Source organism: Microcaecilia unicolor, chromosome 5 (genome assembly GCF_901765095.1).
Source record: "Microcaecilia unicolor chromosome 5, aMicUni1.1, whole genome shotgun sequence".
Classification (NCBI taxonomy): domain Eukaryota; kingdom Metazoa; phylum Chordata; class Amphibia; order Gymnophiona; family Siphonopidae; genus Microcaecilia; species Microcaecilia unicolor.
In genome coordinates this window covers 89,587,573-89,609,303 of record NC_044035.1, presented here as the reverse complement: position 1 = coordinate 89,609,303, position 21,731 = coordinate 89,587,573, and the positions used below count along the sequence as shown (strand labels likewise).

The 21,731-nt window shown below is 41.0% G+C and overlaps 1 protein-coding gene across 1 annotated transcript in view; it reads left to right on the top strand.

The window, feature by feature from the left end:
• Positions 1-21,731, top strand: part of PCDH15 (protocadherin related 15) — a 1,022,916-nt gene that overhangs the window by 500,356 nt on the left and 500,829 nt on the right. Inside the window, 2 exon segments of the mRNA XM_030204966.1 lie at positions 8,329-8,522; positions 12,982-13,114. Coding sequence (XP_030060826.1) covers positions 8,329-8,522; positions 12,982-13,114 — 327 coding nt within the window.

Below are 21,731 nucleotides of genomic sequence, written 5' to 3'. Positions count from 1 at the left end.
TGACACAACTCTGGTTCTCTGTCACTTTTAGGCTGTCACATGAAGAATCCTCTCATAATATAGTAATAAATAAATGATTTTTTTTTAATTCTTCTGAACTCAACTCTGTGTTATATATTGAGTATGTTCCCAACTCAATTTTATGTACTGAGTCTATTCAAAGTCTTAAACCTGGGCTGGTAGTTACCAAGAATAAACTCCAGTTTTTAATCCCATTCACTTATAGTTATATTGAAATGGATTAGAGTTTCTGTATGTACAGAGTGAATGTATATCTGTGATTAGCCCCTCTGCCCGAGAGGAATTACTCTCAGTGCATAGTAATTTGGATGCTGAAATCAACAGTCACAGCAGCCACACAGGTAAGAATTTAATATGAATTATTACCCTGAAAGGAAAAAACAGACAGCAGTTTACTGCCTCAACATGGAGAGTTCATTGCCTCTACACGGAGAGTTCATTGCCTCTACACATTGGATCTATGACCTAGGTATTGCTACCATATCTCTTAATGTGTATCAGAAAGCAATTGGAGGGAGGGGAATTCTGCTCCTCCCATCATGCCCTGAGGAAAGCAGTAACTGCAAAGCTCAAAAGGCACTGAGAGCAGAGCACAGGTGTTCACAAAGGCTTATCACAAAGGACTGCAGAAGTACAGAGACCTGGTCCATATGCAGAAGTTAACAAACATACAAACATGTAATCTGATATACACAGCACAAGCTGCTCCATGCAGTGGGGCAGAAAAACAAGCATGATATAGATTCTTACTAAAATAGGGAAAAGGAGTCCAGACACTGGTCTACACTATGGACATAGTAGAGGAGTAGCCTAGTGGTTAGTGCAGTGGACTTTGATCCTGGGGAACTGAATTTGATTCCCACTGCAGCTTCTTGTGACTCTGGGCAAGTCACTTAACCCTCCATTGTCCCAGGCACAAATAATTACCTGTATATACTATGTAAACTGCTTTGAATGTAAGTTGCAAAAAAACACAGAAAGGTGGTATCAAGTGTCACTCCCTTTCCCTTTGAATCTGCCTTCACATTGTCCAGGTACTATCAGAAAGTGCTGGAGTATTCATAGGGAAATTTTAGCAGGACTATTTGCATGGTACCAAAGAAAATTCACTACAACTACAGTACATTTAGCAGCAAAAAAAAAAACACAGAAAGGCAGTATATCAAGTCCTATGCCCTTTATACTAGCCTGATGTGCAATCCAGAATTAAAAGCCCATTGATGTTACTGAATGTGAGGACTATATGCTCTGAAAAATTACAATTAAGAGTAATACATTTATCAAATTATTTTCTAATAAATAAACTTAATTTTATTGTAATATTCCCATAACTATAAGCTGGCTAGTACTTGTGCTTGAAGACAATCACTGCAGGCTCCTTTCTCATAGAATCTAGCTTCTGCACGCCACAAGTTTTATTAAAATGCTAGACCACCGTGTACTGTGGTACATTTATGGAGGACACCTAGGGCTGGGAGGGTAGGGAGGTTAGATGGATGGAGTCATGCAAGGGGGCATGGGTGGGAGGGAGTGAGGGGGCTGTAAAAAAGGAGGAGGGAGGGGTTGGAAACAATTTTAGTAAGGGGGATGTACATGGAGGAGGAAGGGGAAAGGGGAAATAGCGCACATGGGATAGAAGGGAATGGAGAGTAGAGGGAGACATGTTACTCATAGATAGGAGGGAAAGGACAGGAAAGGGGGGCATGCTGCTCATGGATGGTTGTTTTTTTATACTTGGATATAACAAAAGAGAGGGAACGAAGTACAAACTAAAGTCCAAACAAAAAAAACAGCACCACGGGCCTTTAAAAATGGAACACAGTTCTTTAATGAATGAGCCTTGACAAAAAGACCCGACACGGGCCGTGTTTCGGTGACTAGCACCTGCGTCAGGGGTCACAGTGATGACGTGGAAAACTTGGGGAATAACTCGAATATATTCCTCTACAATATATTATTCCTTACCCCACGTCTCATGTAGTAAAAGCTACAAAGCACCAAGGCACTTTCACTTTCTGTATCCATATTCGAGTTATTCCCCAAGTTTTCCACGTCATCACTGTGACCCCTGACGCAGGTGCTAGTCACCGAAACACGGCCCGTGTCAGGTCTTTTTGTCAAGGCTCATTCATTAAAGAACTGTGTTCCATTTTTAAAGGCCCGTGGTGCTGTTTTTTTTGTTTGTTTTTTTTTACTTAGCAGAGAATGGAAGAAATGCATTTATGTATTTCACTGATTATAGAATCTGGCTTTCTTGGGAGGGTCAAGGTGACTGTCCAGTGAGGTGTGATGTGGTGTGATGGGAGGGCAGGGCTGAGTGGGCCAGGGTGGGGATGTAGGAAATTACTAGTGGTAGGGATGGGCAGAGATGGTTAGATTTCCATGGAGACGGGTTAGATCTCTGTCCCCGTGAAACTGTCTACTCGAGTGACTGTCAGCTTTCCCCAGTGAAGCTTATCTTTATGGAATAGGCTCCCTATCCCCAGAATATTGCCTAGTCCCTAACACATCTAAATCCCTACTTCCTGCTCTATTGTATCTTTCACACATTAGCATTTCAGATGCTCTGCCTGTCTCTTGGGTCCTGTGCATAGAGTGGGCATCATTTTTGTTAAAACTATTCTGAAGGTTCTGGATTTCAATTTTCTACCTAAAAGCTTAAATATGTCTTCCAAAACCTCCCTCCCGCATTTTCATATGTCATTGGTAACCATCAGGTTCTTCCCCAGCTCTGCTTAAAATCTTATCAAAGTGACATATGAGGTCTACCATCTTTGTACTAGTCAGGCAAGTTACCAATAAATCCTTTTATCCACTAGCCAATTAGCTATCTACATGCTGAATAATTACATCACCAACTAACTCAGCTGATCTAAGTTGTCCCAGCTAGGCACATGCCATTGGAGGCTTATCCTCAGTGTGAGTTGACATTTCATCTCTTGAAGGGCAGGTCCTGGCTACAGAATCACCTCCTACCACATCAAGTTGACACTTTCCTTTTGTCTTCCGTTTCTCCTCCATGGCAGCCAAACTGGACATGGGATATCTCTACTATGTCCCTAAAGTCTCTTCTATATAACTTTCATTCTGCTTCATTCCTTCCAAGTCTGCTATTGTAGCCTTCAGGGATCTAACTCATTTTCTGAGTTCAAGCAGCTCTTTTCACTGAGTGTTCATATTTTACCTTTTATCAGCTGGCATATTATCATACATGTGGTGCTCTGCAGCACGACTAATATTTCACCAAAGTCATTATGCCCATATCAGCTCTCTCCTGAAATCGCTTCACTGGCTCCCTATCCGTTTCCGTATACAATTCAAGCTCCTCTTATTGACCTATAAGTGCATTCACTCTGCAGCCCCTCACTACCTCTCCACCCTCATCTCTCCCTACACTCCTTCCCTAGAACTCCGTTCACTAGGCAAATCTCTCCTAGTTGCACCCTTCTCCTCCATCACTAACTCCAGACTCCGCTCCTTCTATCTCACCGCACCTTATGCCTGGAATAGGCTTCCTGAGCCATTACGTCTAACTCCATCCCTGGCTGCCTTCAAATCTGGGCTAAAGGCCTACCTGTTTGATGCTGCTTTTGACTCCTGACTTGTCACTTTTATCTTATCCTTGTGTCCTTCTGTCTGTCCTTCCCTTATCCTTATTGATCCTGTCTGTTTGTCCTGATTTAGATTGTAAGCTCTTTTGAGCAGGGACTGTCTTTCTTCATGTTCAATTGTAAAGCGCTGCGTATGACTGGTAGCACTATAGAAGTGATTTATAGTAGTAATAGTAGTGCTCAGTGCAAAAAAACTGGATAGCCCCCATCTCACCGCTGGACTGGTACCTGAATATTCATATTGGTGGGATGTTAATAAAGGTTACTAAGGGAGAAAGACAGTGATTCCAAAACCTGTCTTGGGGGAACTCCAGCCAGTCAGATTTTCAGGATATCCAAAATGAATATGCACGAGATAGATTTCATGGTTCAAAATAATGTCTACCATGCAGAAAAAAACCTCACTAGCTACTGAACACAGTTTGGGAAAAGGGCCTCTATCATTACACTGTCATACCGGGGTACAAAGTATATCGTAGTGATAGGGTGGACCGGACTGGTGGAGGGGTAGCATTGTATATTAACGAGAGCCTTGACTCAGATAGATTACAAATTCAGCAGGACACAAGTCACACCTTTGAATCATTGTGGGTTGAAATTCCATGTATAAAAGGGAAAAAAAACGATGATAGGAGTGTACTACCATCCGCCTCGCCAGGACAAGCAGGTAGATGCAGAAATGATAAAAGAAATCAGAGACGCGAACAAAATGGGCAATGTGATAATAATGGGTGACTTCAATTATCCAAATATAGACTGGGTAAATGTAACATCGGGACACGCTACAGAGGTACAATTCCTTGATGAAATCAAGGACAGCTTTATGGAGCAGCTGGTATAGGAGCCGACGAGAGAAGGAAAAATTCTAGACTTGGTCCTTAGTGGAGTGCATGATCTGGTGAGGGACGTTATAGTACTGGGGCCGCTTGATAACAGTGATCATAATATGATCAGTTTTGATATTGACCTTGAAGTAACTGTACACAGAAAGTCAAATACGTTAGCGTTTAACTTTAAAAAAGGAGACTATGATAAAATGAGAAGAACGGTTAAAAAAAAAACTTAGGGGGGCAACTGAGAGAGTAAAAACTGTACAACAGGCGTGGACGCTGTTCAAAAATACCATCCTGGAGGCCCAGGCCATACATATTATGTGAATTAGAAAATAAAGACGGAAGTCCAAAAGACAGCCGGCCTTGTTGAAAAGTGAGGTGAAGGAAGCTATTAGGGCTAAAAGAAACGCCTTCAGAAAATGGAAGAAGGAACCGTCTGAAAATAATAAGAAGCAGCATAAGGAGTGTCAATGCAAATGCAAGGCGCAGATAAAGAAGGCCAAGAGGGATTACGAAAAAAAGATAGCATTAGAGGCAAAAAAACATAGTAAAATTTTTTTTTGGTATATTAAAAGCAGGAAGCTGGCAAAAGAATCTGTTGGGCCGCTGGATGACTGAGGGGTAAAAGGGGCGATCAAGGAAGACAAAGACGTAGCGGAGAGACTGAATGAATTCTTTGCTTCGGTCTTCAACGAGGAAGATTTGGGTGGGATACCGGTGTCGGAAATGATATTTCAAGCGGAGGAGTCGGAAAAACTTACTGACTTCACGGTAAACCTGGAGGACGTAATGGGGCAGTTCAGCAAACTGAAGAGTAGCAAATCTCCTGGACCGGATGGTATTCATCCTAGAGTACTGATAGAACTGAAAAATGAGCTTGCGGAGCTACTGCTAGTGATATGCAACTTATCCTTAAAATCGAGCGTGGTACCGGAAGATTGGAGGGTGGCCAATGTAACGCCGATTTTTAAAAAAGGCTCCAGAGGAGATCCAGGAAATTATAGACCGGTAAGTCTGATATCAGTGCCGGGGAAAATGGTAGAGGCTATTATTAAAAACAAAATTACAGAGCACATCCGAGGACATGGATTACTGAGACCGAGTTAGCATGGCTTTTGTGTGGGGAAATCTTGCCTGACCAATTTACTTCAATTCTTTGAAGGAGTAAACAAACATGTGGACAAAGGGGAACCAGTTGATATTGTATATCTGGATTTCCAAAAGGTGTTTGACAAGGTACCTCATGAAAGGCTACAGAGGAAATTGGAGGGTCATGCGATAGGAGGAAATGTCCTATTGTGGATTAAAAACTGGTTGAAGGATAGGAAACAGAGAGTGGGGTTAAATGGGCAGTATTCACAATGGAGAAGGGTAGTTAGTGGGGTTCCTCAGGGGTCTGTGCTAGGACCGCTGCTTTTTAATATATCTATAAATGATTTAGAGATGGGAGTAACTAGCGAGGTAATTAAATTTGCTGATGACACAAAGTTATTCAAAGTTGTTAAATCGTGACAGGATTGTGAAAAATTACAGACCTTACGAGACTGGGAGACTGGACGTCTAAATGGCAGATGACGTTTAATGTGAGCAAGTGCAAGGTGATGCATGTGGGAAAAAAAGAACCCGAATTATAGCTACGTCATGCAAGGTTCTACGTTAGGAGTTACGGACCAAGAAAGGGATCTGGGTGTCGTCGTCGATAATACACTGAAACCTTCTGCTCAGTGTGCTGCTGCGGCTAGGAAAGCGAATAGAATGTTGGGTATTATTAGGAAAGGTATGGAAAACAGGTGTGAGGATGTTATAATGCCGTTGTATCGCTCCATGGTGTGACCGCACCTTGAGTATTGTGTTCCATTCTGGTTGCCGCATCTCAAGAAAGATATAGTAGAATTGGAAAAGGTGCAGAGAAGGGCGACTAAAATGATAGCGGGGATGGGACGACTTCTGTATGAAGAAAGATTAAGGAGGCTAGGGCTATTCAGCTTGGAGAAGAGACGGTTGAGGGGAGACATGATAGAGGCATATAAAATAATGAGTGGAGTGGAACAGGTGGATGTGAAGCGTCTGTTCACGCTTTCCAAAAATACTAGGACTAGGGGGCATGCGATGAAACTACAGTGTAGTAAATTTAAAACAAATCAGAGAAAATGTTTCTTCACCCAACATATAATTAAACTCTGGAATTCGTTGCCGGAGAAAGTGGTGAAGACGGTTAGCTTGACAGAGTTTAAAAAGGGGTTGGACGGTTTCCTAAAGGACAAGTCCATAAACCGCTACTAAATGGACTTGGGAAAAATCCACAATTCCAGGAATAACATGTATAGAATGTTTGTACGTTTGGGAAGCTTGCCAGGTGCCCTTGGCCTGGATTGGCCGCTGTCGTGGACAGGATGCTGGGCTCGATGGACCCTTGGTCTTTTCCCAGTATGGCATTACTTATGTACTTATGTACTTATTATTAATATATAATAGTGTTGATATTCATCTGGGGAAGATAGAGTTTCATTTACATAATGGGCCACCGCTGAAATAAGTCTGGATATAAAAGTCACTAAAAATTGTATGTGCAAATATGGGCATGCACCGGATTTGTGCATGCAGTTTAATCAATTAATGGGCTAATTAGTTTCAATAGTTGGCTTTTTAACAAGCAAATATTGACACTAATTAGATTTGGTTGAAATATATGCATCTACATTTAAACACGGGATCCACACCTAAATGTTATGTGCAAGCTCAAAAAGAGGGCGTGGAAATGGGAGGGTCATGGGTAGCACATGGACTTTCCTAACATTTACATGCAGTTATAAAATAAGGGGGATACATGCCTCATTTAGGCACATACATTTGCACCACGTTTCAGTTGTTGCAAATGGCCACACATAAAATTAGCCATATGCAGAATTCACCCCATAGTGGCCATTGACATTATACAGATAATAGTAATATTCAGGCTGCTATCCAGATTGCTACCCGGATAAAATAATGACTGCTTTTTTTCCTGTCCTGACTGTTCTGGATAGTTATCCAGTTAGCAGACTGAATATTGCAGCTAACTGGATAACAATCAATCTCTACCCCAATTCCTGCCATGAAATGCCCCGTCACTATTCAGATAGTGCTGAGTCAGTCTTTAAGGATAATCAGCAGTCAGTACTTTCAGATATCAAGATAAATGGCTTTGAATATCAACTTGATTCTTTGTAACTAGGTCACATGGCACAAAATGGGACCTATGGTATAATAATGTGCCATAACGATGTTAGCATGCATTAACACCATAGCGCACATTAGAAATTCCAGCTGCAAATGAGCCACTTATTCAATACTTACATACATGCTACTTAGATCTGCATTTCTCCTTTGGTGTCTTTTTACTCAGGCGTGCTAACAAATTAATGTACTTTAACTGCCATGCAGCCCGTGGGAATACAATGGGCTATGTGGCATTTACCATATGCTAATGATTGCGTGCTAAATCTGTTATTGCACCTTAGTAAAAGAACCCCTTTAAGCTCTTAGAGAAAATAAAATAAGAAATCATAGAAGCTTGAAATTTCTTGTCTGATATTTGTTATGTATAATACAAGGACATCGTGTTCAGTTGTATGTCACATTATCGCTATAACTGATATGATTTTTTGTTGAATTCTTACGTTTCTTAGGCTTTAAAATGTACAGGTATGCATATCAAGACAATACAAAAAATGGAAATATGCAATCTATACACACATTTCAAATCTTATACTAATAGGTCATACAGCATATCAAATATGCATACAAGTTTTGTTCATGAACAAAGCTTCAATATGGTAAAAGGTTAAGTCTCAAGAGGATTTTGTTTTGCTTTTCAATTCCAGCTCACTGCTGTCGATGCAGACGAAGGACTAAATGGACAGATCACTTACGAAATTCTGGCTGGGGCTCAGGGGAACTTTCTCATCAATAACAGAACAGGGCTTATCACCATTGCTCCAGGTGTCACATTATCAGTAGGGCAGTCTTATGCGTTGACTGTCAAAGCATCTGACAATGCTCCTCTGGCACAAAGAAGGTAATTTATGTCATACGAATAATATATGATTTTTAACTGGTTCATTCTAGCAATTAAATCAATATGGTGCAGCAAGAAACAAGAAATGCCACATAGAAATGTATGGTTTATTTTACATTTTGAAGACTGTTTTGAATAATCAGTTCCAATAAAATGTACAATGCATCCAGCTATAATTAACTCATAAAGGGGGAAGCAGGACAATCCAGATTTCTTTCACACAATTCCTCCTTCACAAACTCCAAGCATAACTGTTCATTACTGAATATTAACACATACCTGGATATCAAGGGACACACCATTATTAATATTCTCTATATATGTGAGCACACCTGAGTTAGTTGATGAAAACATTCCCTCCATTTTAACACCTATAGTCCTTGGTAGCTAGGTTGGCCACTAACAGGCCACCATAGTCTGCAGTTGAAAGTTAGCCAAACACCAATGACCGAGTCTCTGTCACAGCCCAGCAGAGAGCCTTGTTGGATGTGTAACATGTAATCATAAATATTGAGTTTTTGTGTATTGTTTTTTAAGATTTTACCTAACTTGGTTCATGTTCAGTTACAATTCTCTATTCAAGCCTATGCTTCTGGTGGTGAATTGTGTTCCAGGTGACAGTTGCTTTTAGTTCTACCATCATCTAGGTGTTTGTTGAGGCAGTTTGCCCAAATGCATTGGTTTTCTTACATAGCTCCAACATCATGGAATTTGTTACCACTAGTGTTATGTCAGGAAGCTGAATTTCTTACTTTTCATAAACACAATCTTTCCAGCCAATATTCAGGAGGCTGCACTATTTGAAACTGTCCACATTCTGCACTGATACCTCCTAATATCTGTGGGAAGAACATGATATTTAGAGCACCAAACCCAGCCAAGAACATCTGGCAGGCTGTGCAAAATCACGCTTCTAATAATAATAATGATATGGGCAAAGTGATAAATTGCTTGTTCAGGGCTATCTGGGTAATTTCAGATACTGCTGCTAAATATCGCCTCTGACTACCCATACCAAAACAGACTAATTTATAGACGGTCTGGTGGTAAAGTTAGGGTGGAATGGAAACATAGCTGGTTAGTGATTTTCAGTCTGCTAACTGGCTGAGCAACAGCATAAAATTAGGACAGAAAAAAGAAGACAAAAAAAAGGTGAGGTGCTTTTGTTGTGAGATTTCAACTTGCCAGATGTGAAGTGAAATGTCCCATTGGCAGAATCAGAAAGAATCAGGGAGATTGTGGATGCCTGTCAAAGTGCCTTGCTCAGACAAATGGTGACAGAACCCAAGAGGGAAGAGTCAACGCTGAATCTAGTTCTCACAAATGGAGGAAGTGTTTCCAATATCCGGGTGGATACTCAACTATGTAATAGTAATCATCACACAATATGATTTCATATAAGGGCAAAGGCAGAGTGCGGATGCACAAAACTCAAAGTATTGGATTTTAGATGTACTGATGTTGGTAAAATGGGGAAATATCTGAAGAAGAAGCTGTTGGCATGGGAAGGTGTGGGTGAAGTGGAAAATCAGTGGTCCAAGATAAAGGCTGCTATAAATATGGCAACTGATCTTTACACAAGGAAAGTCAACAAAAACAAGATAAACAGGAAGTCTATATGGTTCTCCTATCAAGGAACACATAAACTTCAAAGCCCACACAATGATCCACAAGATCCTCCATGGCAAATCTACAAGCTACATGACCGATTTGATTGATCTACCAGCCAGGAATGGGTCCAAATCTTCTGGAACATATCTCAATCTCCATCTTCCCAATTGCAAAGGCCTCAAATACAAAACCTACTACGCATCCAACTTCTTCGTAATAGGCAGCAAACTCTGGAACGCAATACCTCGACACATCCGAACAACCAATGAACATCTACCCTTTTGAAAGCTGCTGAAAACTTACCTCTTCAAACAAGCAAACCCAACTTAATTCTCGAACCTGATCCACACCACTAACACTACCCATACTCCTATCCTCTCCCCCACATCTCTTCCTATTGTCCTATTCTCTATAACTGGGTTATCTCCGCGATACTTTGTACCATACTTTGTATTATCTCTGTGATACTTTGTACCATACCTTGTAAGCCGCACTGAATCTGCTATCGAGCGGGAAAGAGCGGGGTATAAATGCTATAAATAAAAATAAACAAGTAGCTGAAAAATAAGAGCAAAAGTGACTTCATACAAGAAATACAGAAGAATGCAACGAGAGGATCACGGAAAAGATTATCTGATTAAACTTAAAGAAATGAAGAAGAAAATATGGCAATTGAAAGCACAAGCAGAAGAAAAAATGGCTAAAGATGTAAAGAGAGGTGACAAGACCTTTTTCAGATATATTGGAAAAAGGAGAAAAGTTAAGAATGGAATTGCAAGACTGAAAGATAATATGAGTGGCTATGTGGAGAGTGATGAGGATAAAGCGAATGTGCTAAACAATTACTTCTCTTTGGTGTTCACGGAACAAAATACTGGAGAAGGACCATGGTTGGCTGCTGAGGGAATATCTGTGAATGGAGTGGATATTGTGCCATTTAGGAAAGAAAGCATTTATAAACAGCTTGAGAATCTGAAGGTGGACAAAGCTATGGGGTTGAATGTGATACAGCCCAGGATATTGGGGGAGCTCAGAGAAGTCCTGGTGGGACCTCTTAAAAAGATTTATTTAATAAATCATTACAGATGGGAGATGATCCACAGGATTGGAGATGAGCAGATGAGGTCCTTCTTCACAAAAGTGGAGACAGGGAAAAAGTGGGAAACTACAGACTGGTAAACCTCAGAGGTAGGCAAAATAATGGAGTCGCTGCTGAAAGAAAGATAGTTAGCTTTCTAGAAGCCAATGACTTACAGGATCTGAGGCAATATGGCTTTACCAAAGGAAAATTCTGCCAAACAAATCTGATTGACTTCTTTGACTGGGTGATCAAAGAACTGGATGGAGGACATGCACTACTTAGGACCAAAAATGGTGAACTGGATAGGAAACTGGTTGACCGACAGGTGACAGAGGGTGATAGTAAATGGAATTGGCTTGGAGGAAAGGAAGCTGAACAGTGAAGTTCTTCAGGGGTCAGTGCTGGGGCTGATTCTGTTTATTTATGAGAGATATTGCTGAAGGGTTGGAAGGAAAAGTTTGCCTTTCTGGAGGGAGTAGAAACAATGAGAAGGGAATCTCCAAATGTAGGAAGAATGGTCAAGGATCTGGCAATTCAAATTTAATGTGAAGAAGTATATAGTGATGCACTTGGAGTGCAGAAACCCAAAAGAGAGATACCGGATAGGAGGGGAGAGATTAGTAAGCTTGACTCAGGAGAGAGACCTTGAGGTGATGGTGTCCGAGGATCTGAAGGCATTGAAACAGTGTGACAAGGCAGGCTGTAGAGAGAGGTGTGACCGGCAGAAGAAAGGAGGTGTTGATGCCCTGTACAAGTCGTTGGTGAGGCCCCACCTGGAGTATTGTGTTCAGTTTTGAAGGCCGTATCTTGCTAAGGATGTAAAAAGACTTGAAGTGGTACAATGAAAAGCTATAGAAATGGTATGGGGTTTGCATTACAAGACATAAGAGGAGAGACTTACTGACCTGAACATGTGTACCCTGGAGGAAAGGAGAATCAGGGCTGATATAATACAGACGTTCAAATATTTGAAAGGTATTAATCTGCAAACAAACCTTTTTTGGAGATGTGAATGGGGTAGAACTAGAGGACACAAATTGGGGTTGAAAGGGGCAGACTCAGGAACGATGTCAGGAAGTATTTTTTCGCGGAGAGGGTGGTGGATACTTGGAATACCCTACCGCTGGAGGTGGTGGAGATGAAAAACGTAACCGAATTCAAAAATGCGTGGGATAAATACAAAGGAATCCTATTCAGAAGGAATGGATCCACAGAAGCTTAGCGGAGATTGGGTGGCAACACCAGTAGTTGAGAAGCAAATCTAGTGCTGGGCAGACTTCTATGGTCTGTGCCCTGAAAATGGCAAGGACAAATCAAGGTCAGGTATACATTTAAAGTACCACATACAATGAGTTTATGGGCAGATTGGATGGACCATACAGGTCTTTATCTGCCGTCATCAACTATGTTATTATTAATAATAGGAAAGTTATACATTCACAAAGAGGAAAAAAAGATATAGGGGACCTTTTAGAAAGTCACACTAGCATTTTTAGCTTGCGGTAAAAATCAGCTGGCAGTAAACGCTGAGATGCCCATAGGAATATAATGGGCATCTTTGCATGTAATGCCAGCTGATTTTTACTGTGAGCTAAAAAAGCTAGTACAGCTTTGTAAAAGACCCCCATAGAGCACAGATAAGGATATAATAAAATGTAAATGTAACATATTTTCAATAATTTTATTGGCCATACAATATACTGTTTCTCTTCCTTGTTGTGTGGTGCTAATTGAGCAAGTCTGATAGATTTTTTTTTCTCATTACAGGAGTTCCATCACCACTGTTTACATGGAAGTGCTCCCACCAAACAACCAGAGTCCCCCTCGTTTTCCACAATTGATGTATAGTCTTGAATTAAGTGAAGCCATGAGGATCGGGGCTGTTTTATTAAACCTTCAGGTACAAATCATAGCATATGCCTTTGTAATATAATGGTCTGTCCACTTGCCTTGGCCATGGAAACGGCAATGAATTTCAGTGTCATTCTTTCTGTTTAGTATGATGAAAACTCCGTGCCTTCTGAGGACGACTAGAAGCTCTACTAAATGACTAGAGAATTTAACATGTGGAAATGAGGTCAAGGATAGGAAAAAAAAAGAATGTAGTTTAAAGACCAATGCATTTTTTCAAAAACTGTGCCTCCTTATATTGAGCCCATAGTAGTTAGAACGTTTTAAAATATCAACTGCTGTGTTGAAAAAATAAAATGCAGATATTTAGCACCTTAAAGTTATATGGATAGCTAAATGGTTAGTGGTCTGAATATTGCAACTAATCAAATAACATTTGGCTCCACCCACAGACCACCGTGATACTGTCCGGATAGTGTCAAGGCAGTAAGCAGAAATATTCTGGCTCTGTTCCCTCTAAGCTGAGCAGGAATCCTCCAATTGCAATGCTGCCAGTGGAGGGTGGTGCTTCAATATTATGTTTTCAATCACTAGAGACAGGCAGCTTCCCTGGAGTCCTGCAGACCTTGCTTGTCCCTTACCATTGAGAATGTGATACTGAACCAACACCCCCCACACACACACACTGGCAGGACTGAAAGCGGAGGACTCCCGCTCTGCTTAGAAGGAACTATGCTGTCTAATTGCTGCCACTGAATATCCTTCTCACGAGCATGACTACTTAGCCTTTTTCATGATATATTCAGTGTACAAGAAATGACTGAGGGGTCCTTTTACTAAGATGCGCTGAAAAATGGCCTGTGGTAGTGTAGGCACGTGTTTTGGGCGCACACAGATCCATTTTTCAGTGCGCCTGCAAAAAATGCCTTTTTAAAATGTTTGCTGAAAATGGACATGCGGCAAAATCAAAATTGGTACGTGTCCATTTTGGGTCTGAGATCTTTCCGCCAGCCATTGACTTAGTGGTAAGGTCTCACGCATTAAACGTGCAATAATCCTCTCTGTGCATAGAATGACAAGTACCGCCCGGTTTCTGCCCAGAGCATAGCGGACACATGTCAAAAATGAAATTATTGCATGGGCCACGCGGTAGCTGGGCGGTAACTCCGAACTGACACATGTTGGGAGTGCATACACGCCTACGCAGCTTAGTAAAAGGGTCACTGAGAGAAGTAATCTAAATTTTGCTGAAGCTTTTGACATGTCTAGATATTCAGCAACGGTATCCAGATATGGATCTGTACTGAATATCTGAGTACAACTTGAAATGCTACTTTAAAACAACTTTAAATGTCATTTTAAAGTAACACTGACCTTGAAGTTTAAATGTCAGATGGCCTATTTTTCAACAAAGCCTTAAGAGCATAGCTCACAGAATTCTTTGTGACCCTCTGCATGTGTGAGGAGATAGTTGCAGGGGGTAGTGAGTAGTTTTTACACATCTACTTATCTCAGCCCAGTGCTAAATATTGGTGATTCCTCAGTAACTTCATACTCCACTTTCACTCCTCCACAGCACTATCTGGACAGTACCAGTGAAGTCAGTAAAGGTTTTCAACCATATTATCTGGATAATGCAGCTTAAAATCTGGAGAATGCAGCTTAAATTCTGAGTGTGGCCCTGGTGAATGCCATATATCTGGGTATGATATGCTGCTACCTAGATAAATGACATTAAATATCAAGGCCAAGGGTTACAAATACCATATATGAGTCTGTAATACTGTGTTTGTGGAGGAGACATAGATGAATCTTAGGGGGTAATTATCAAGATGCAGTAAAAATTAGGTTTTTATTGCACCGCGGAAGTGACTAATTTGCGTTAACTTAGTACCATAGATGGAGGGGCATTTTCGAAAGAAACATCTAATTGGAATTTGGACGTCTTTGTAAAATGTCCAAATTCGGAGGCGGGGAGTCATTTTCGAAAAAAGATGGACGTCCATCTTTGTTTTTGAAAATACCATGGATGTCCTTAGATATGGATGCCCTTGGATTTGGACATCTTTGATTTTCGGCCATTTTCGAACACAAAAACGTCCAAATGCAGGACATCTAAAACAGAGGAGGAGTGGTTTAATGGTTAATGCAGCGGGCTTTGATCCTGGCAACATTGGTTTAATTTCCATTGCTGCTCCTTGTGACGTTTGGCAAGTCAAATGCACAAGGGGCATTTTTGGATATGACATATAAGTCTGTATTTGGACGTTTTTTGTAAAACGTCCAAAATCAGAACAGGAAAGGTCATTTTCTAAAAAAAAAAAAGTCTATCTTTTCCTTTTGAAAGTGCTGTTTGGAAAAATGTTTTGTGATTTGGGGGAGGAAGGGGAGGCAATCCTCAAGTCCCTCTAGTGGTCATATAATCATTTGGGACACCTCCTGTGTGGAGTAGTCTAGTGGTTAGTGCAGCAGACTTTGATCCTAGGGAAGTGGGTTCAATTCCTACTGCAGCTATATTTTATAAAAACAGGTCTAGATCAAAATGTCTAAGTTTTAGTCTTGGACATCTTTGTTTTCTTCCATTATTGCTGAAAGATGTCCATGTCTTAGAAATGCCCAAGTCCCACCTTGAACACACCCCTGGCACGCCCCCTTGAGATTTGGATGTCCTTTTGATGGACTGCAGTTGGAGACGTCCAAAATCGGGTTTCAATTATACCAATTTGGACATCCATGGGAGATGGATGTCCATGTTCTGATTTATGTCAAAAGGTGGACATCCATCTCTTTTGAAAATGAGCCTGATAGACACTTTCATGGCGTATGAATAATGCTAATTGCTAGAGCTGTACATTTAACATGCTAACAACGTGATTTACACGTTAAATGGTTAGTATGCATTAAAAAGTTTAACTCATGTTAATGGCAGGGCTCCTTTCCCCACCTGCAAACATCCAGCATTAAAAAGAAAGGAAAAAAAAACAAAACAAAACGGGGGCAGAGTCAGCACTTGGTCAGTTAAGGGCCGATATTCAGCACTTAATCGGACAGGGTAACAGCATATATGGGACTGCATAAAACACAGTCCTATCTTTATGAGGCAACTCATGGCCAGTTAAGTTCTGAATATCAACTTAACAGTCCATGTGTTAGCCGGCACCACATAAACTGGATAGTCATTGCCAAAGCCCAGACATGGCCAATCATTGAATATTTGGGAATAATGCCAGCAGCGGTCAGCAAAACACTCACTGCCTTTGGCTGAATATTTACCTTGAGATGTTTTGCATGCATTTGCATGTTGTATATCTCATTACTGTGAAACCCATGGCAACTCAGAATACCATGTGACACAGTAATATAATTTGAATTAGTGTCCTTTAACATGTGCTAAGTGGCAAATAATACATGTTATAACTGTAACACAAGTTGACAATCACCCCTCTTAGTGGCTCATTTCTATTCAAATAAAATAATTGAGAGAAGTCTAACTGAAGCCTTGTTGTTGAAGTTATTCCTGAACATCCTTAGGGTCATCAAAGTTTTTGGACACATTGTTGACAGTGATGCCCTTACAGACAGTATAGAAAAGGCTGTATTTGGTTCGCAGCCTTTTGAAATCCGACTGCATTGCTAAGAGCTGCTTGCACTTTAAAGTGGTGGATTTTGTAAAATCTGAAACGATGAGAATCTTATGGCCTTGCTATTTCAGTGAAGCTTTCACCTTCATGGTGGTAAAGATATGGAGGGCCTAAGGATTTCGAAAGAGTGTCAGTACAATGGGTCTTGGGTATTTGGCCTGTTTAATGCAGGTTGATGGGACCCAATAGGCTCTTCTATTTCCAGGGGAGGATCAAATTGCAGTTGTAATATGTCACAAAAGCATTTTCAACAAAATCCTATAGGATCTCGAATCTCACACTCCTCCGGTAAGCCAAGGATCTGAATATTGTTTCTTCTACTATGCTACTACTACTACTACTACTACTATTAAACATTTCTATAGCGCTACTAGACTTACGCAGCGCTGTACAAATTAACATGAAAAGACCCTGCTCAACAGAGCTTACAATCTAAATTGGACAGACGAACAGACAGCTAGGGGTGGGGAAATTGCAGTGGTAGGGGTGATAAGTGAGGGTGTTGAGTAAGAGAGTCATGGTTAGGAGTCAAAAGCAGTAGCAAAGAGGTGGGCTTTATGGTTAGCTTAATAATTATAGTCTGCTTGTAGGTGTACGGTCACTTTGTCATATTTATCCAAGATGACGATCTTTGCTTCAAGGATGGTTCTGCAAGATTGTAAGGTAGTAAATTTCTGAAACAGAAGTTGTAGTTGCTCTGTCTGAGTATCGACTCCTGTCTGAAGTTCCTTGATAGCAGAATTGTTGACTTACAACATTGATTTTATGTCAGGAAGCTCTTCCATCAAGGTAGAGGAGAGGCTCAAGCTGACAGGTTCTTTAGCGTTCAAGGTCTTGTGCAGTGATAGGGGATCTGTATTGGATCTTTCACCGATTGTGTAACTGCTGTATCAATATATTGAAGTTTGCTTGTAGCCATGCTGTAACGTGCTGGATTGTGTCAACAACAAAAAATAAATAGTAGCAAAAATGTCAATTCTCACACATTTTTACTGTAGGCCATGTGGGAGCTGAAGAGTAGCATGTTCTATCTCATACTCATCTAGACAGCACCCCTTTTTGTCCTAAATTTAACTGCATACTTAACTGGTTAGAGATTTGCATATTACCACTAACTGTTTAAGTACCAGTTCCACCCACAGACCCAGCACTAACCAGACAGTGCAGGGACAGTGAGAGCTGATATTCAGCAGCACTGTCCAGTTAAGTGCTTCTGAATATCAGCAGATAGGCAGGAAAAAGTGATTTATCCAGGCAGGAGGCCATTCTGCATGGTAAACATGGTTTGTGGCTTGCACCAAATATTATTTGTTTGGGATGGCAGTCTGAATCCATTTGCCATCTCACTTTTCTTATTTAAATGCCCCCTCCCATTTACAGATACATGTAGACCATTCTGCCTCAGTCTCAATATATCTAGCACCTGCTTGGCACCAGAATTTAAGCTACGTATTATAGTCTGATATATGCCATAGCCTTTCTTCTCCTTTACAATGATGAAATAATACCTCTAAAAAATGCAATGGTCATTTGCAGATTCCCAAGTTCTTTTCCTAAATTCTGGAACTTTCTCTATACTACTTCATTCTAATTCTAAAAAAAAGCAATTAGTCTTCAGGTGGACTATAATACCAACACTGAATTCCTTTTCTTCTTGATAGTTATGAGAATTGTATTTGTACATCAACTAGCTGATGATCCTGTTAGTAATTTAAGGCCCCTTTTACAAAACTGCGGTTAGCCCAGCGTAGGCATACCGCTTGCTAAAAAGAAAGTACTGCTGGGCTACTGCAGCAGCCTGGTAATATTTCCCACCCCAGCAAACCATCATATCTGGTGCTACAAAAATATATTTATTTTTCTAGTGCTGGTGTGTACCCAGTGGTAATCAGGCAGTGCCACGCGCTGCCCTGTTACTGCCAGGTTAGTGCTGGAGTCCTTACTGCCACCTCAATGGGAAAAGGGCCTGCGGTAAAAATGAAACCAGTGCATTCCCAAAACCAGCCTGAGTTCTTAATGCCATCCATCATTCTAGCGGTAAAGGCTCATGTGCTACACATGCGGTGACAGGTTGGCGTGTGCCAAGTGCCAATTACCACAAGAACCGGCGCGCATAGGAGGAAATAAATGAATAATTCATCCAGGCATTATGGGCATGTGCCAAATCTGAAATTACTGCCAGGAGGGTGCACTGGCCTGGCAGTAGTTTCATTTTGGCTTGCACAACATGCGCTTAGAGCCTATTGTGGCTTAGTAAAAGGACCCCTTAATATAATATCAAAAGTTGTGATAAATTATAGTACATTCAAATAAATTCAATTTGTCATAAAGCAATGTCCAAAGCAAAGTGACACAGACTAATGTGAAGAAATTTGAAATCAATTTGTAAAGAGATGAGTTTTTAACTTCTTTCAAAATTGTATATAATTAGAATGGAATCTAATAGATTTAGGAAGAGACTTCAAACATTTTGTTCTGATGTAGGAGAGATCTGAGGAAAGTACTGATTTGTAGCAGACATTTTTAAAATTCGGTGGGCAGAGTCTAAGGGAAACTCTGGCTCCAAGAAGATGTTACATGAAGGTAGTACAGTTAGATGAAGCATATAATCTGGAGCTGGTCCATATATTATTTGAAAGATAAAGATAAAGATACGTATCTTTAAAAAAAAACCCTAGCTTTAATAGGGAGCCAATGCAATCTAATTAGCAAAGTGGAGACTCTTAAAATATGAAACTTTATAAATAAATTGGGCAGCTGTATTTTGAGCAGTTTGGAGTCTTTTGAGGACCTGTTCTTTGCCACCTGAATAAACAGCATTACAGGAATCCAACTGGGAGTGAACTAAGGATTGAACAAGGAGTCTGCGGATACCAGATGGGAAATAAGGCCTGATGCATTTAAGCTTCCAAAGGGTTGAGAATGATTTGATGATGACCTTGTTTGCATGTTGCTCAAATGTAAGGTGCTGATGAATAGTTACATCTAGAATCTTTAGCATGGATTAGATTGGACAGGATATGTGATTAATAGTAAATGAATCGAAAGGAGTAGAATCAAATGAATTGGGAATGACCAGGAACTAGGTTTTATCTCTGTTAAGTTAAAGTTTGAACTCAAATGCCCAAGATATAAATGTAAAAATAAATAAAATAAAACCTCCAAATTTAGGGGCCTTTTTACTAAGCTGTGCTAAAAAGTGGCCTGTGCTGTGACTAGCAAAAAGGCAGTCCTAACTTTAGCCATAAAGCTAACTGGGCACTAGATGAATATTGGCCGGTGCCCGGTTAGCTTTTGGATTGAGGCACTTTACTGTCCTTTTGCCTCCTTCCTCCTCTACAATCTCAACCCCCTCCATCCCGCTCTGCAGATATTTGAAGCTGTCTGAGGCCCATGCACCCACCTACCCTGTAGGCTAACCCCCGGGCCTACTAGGAATTACCTGGTAGTCCAATGAGATCCAATAGGTAGAAGCAATGCCCACTTGCTCTTGCTTGTCCAGTATAAAGTGTCTTCCACAACCTCTAGTGGAAGTTTTGCGGAACTCAAATACATGTGGGGTGGGAAGGAGGGGGATGCAGAGGAGCAGAGAGCAATTTATGTGGGTTCCAGCCAATATTCAGCCAGAGCCTGCAGAAAGTGTCTTATACGCATCCGGGCTGAATATCAACCAGGACTCTGGAAAGCCCCTATGGCTTCTTATATGACTTTAACCCTGGATTTTCAATTCTGGTGCCTGGATATGGCCTTCCAGTAAATATCCAGGACCAAATCTGCCTGTTGCAGTCAGCATTTAAACAATCACCAAGTGTTGTGAGGTGAACATCCGCCAGGCCCTTTGTTAAGGAGAGCAAAGCAAAACACAAAACAGAGAGCCTGTCCTGTCTTGCAGACAAAGGTAACTGCTGAGCAGCAAAATGTTTCTTACATATATGTACAGTAAACCTGTCTTAATGGCTGCTTCTTCCTGTTCTGGGCATTCTTGATTTTCCTCAACTCGAGATAGAGCCTTGGTGCTTCTATTTTATTGGAGAGCACACTACTATGCAAGTGGCAGGGTCCTTTGCAAAATTATTGAGAAGATGGGACCTATGGAATTTAAGGTAGCCAGCCCTACAAAAGAATACTCAGATCTTCCATGTGAATCTGTTGGAAAAAAATATCCCAACAACCAGCAGCTCATTACTGGAGTTCCAAAGTCTCCAGGTATTAAAAAACAGACAAACTACATTGGCTTCCATTAAGTTATAGAATTAAATTTAAGCTTCTTGTAATGTATATATGGGACAGTTCCAGTATATTTTCATAATGCTTTATGATTATTGTGAGCACTCTGGAGGGCTGGTGCGAGGGAAAGGGGATAGTGGGTCTTTCAGCCGGCATCATCCCCGTTCATTCAGCCCAGCTAGGAGAACAGGGCGCCCTCTAGGGATCAAACTGCCAGGGAAAGCTGTAATGCAGGAGAAGAACTACACTTCCCAGAAGACAGTGCAGGGTCAGTTGAACTCCCAGGAGGGGGAGGGTGGAGTGACTGATTGGGAGATGAGGCTGATCCTGGAGATGGGGAACAGCTGGTGGAGCTTGGGGAGGAGGAGATGGAGTGGAATAAAGAGGAGGTGGAAGGAGAAGGTAAGGAGGAGTGCATGGAGGTTGGTGGGTTTGCTCAAACTTCCTCAGGAAAGGTAAAGGCTTTTGTGGCGGGAGTGTGGCCCAAGCTGTGCATACTTGGAGAGGATAAAATAATCCAGTGGGGAAGCCACTGGTGGAAGAAGCTAACCCATAAACTATCTAAGGGTAGAAGATAGTGCTGAGGAGGGGAGGCTACAATTGGGAGCAAGACAAAGGTTTGCTGGGTGTGATATTCTGAGTTAAGATTGGACTCTGTTAATAAGCTGAATGTGGAAAAACTGAACTGACTCTTGCATTCTTGGTGAAGAAACTGCTTGAAGATTAAAGCTGTATTAAAAGATGCTGAGAGAATAAAGACCTGTGGTTTTCAAGAACTATAAGACTGCTGGAGTTTTG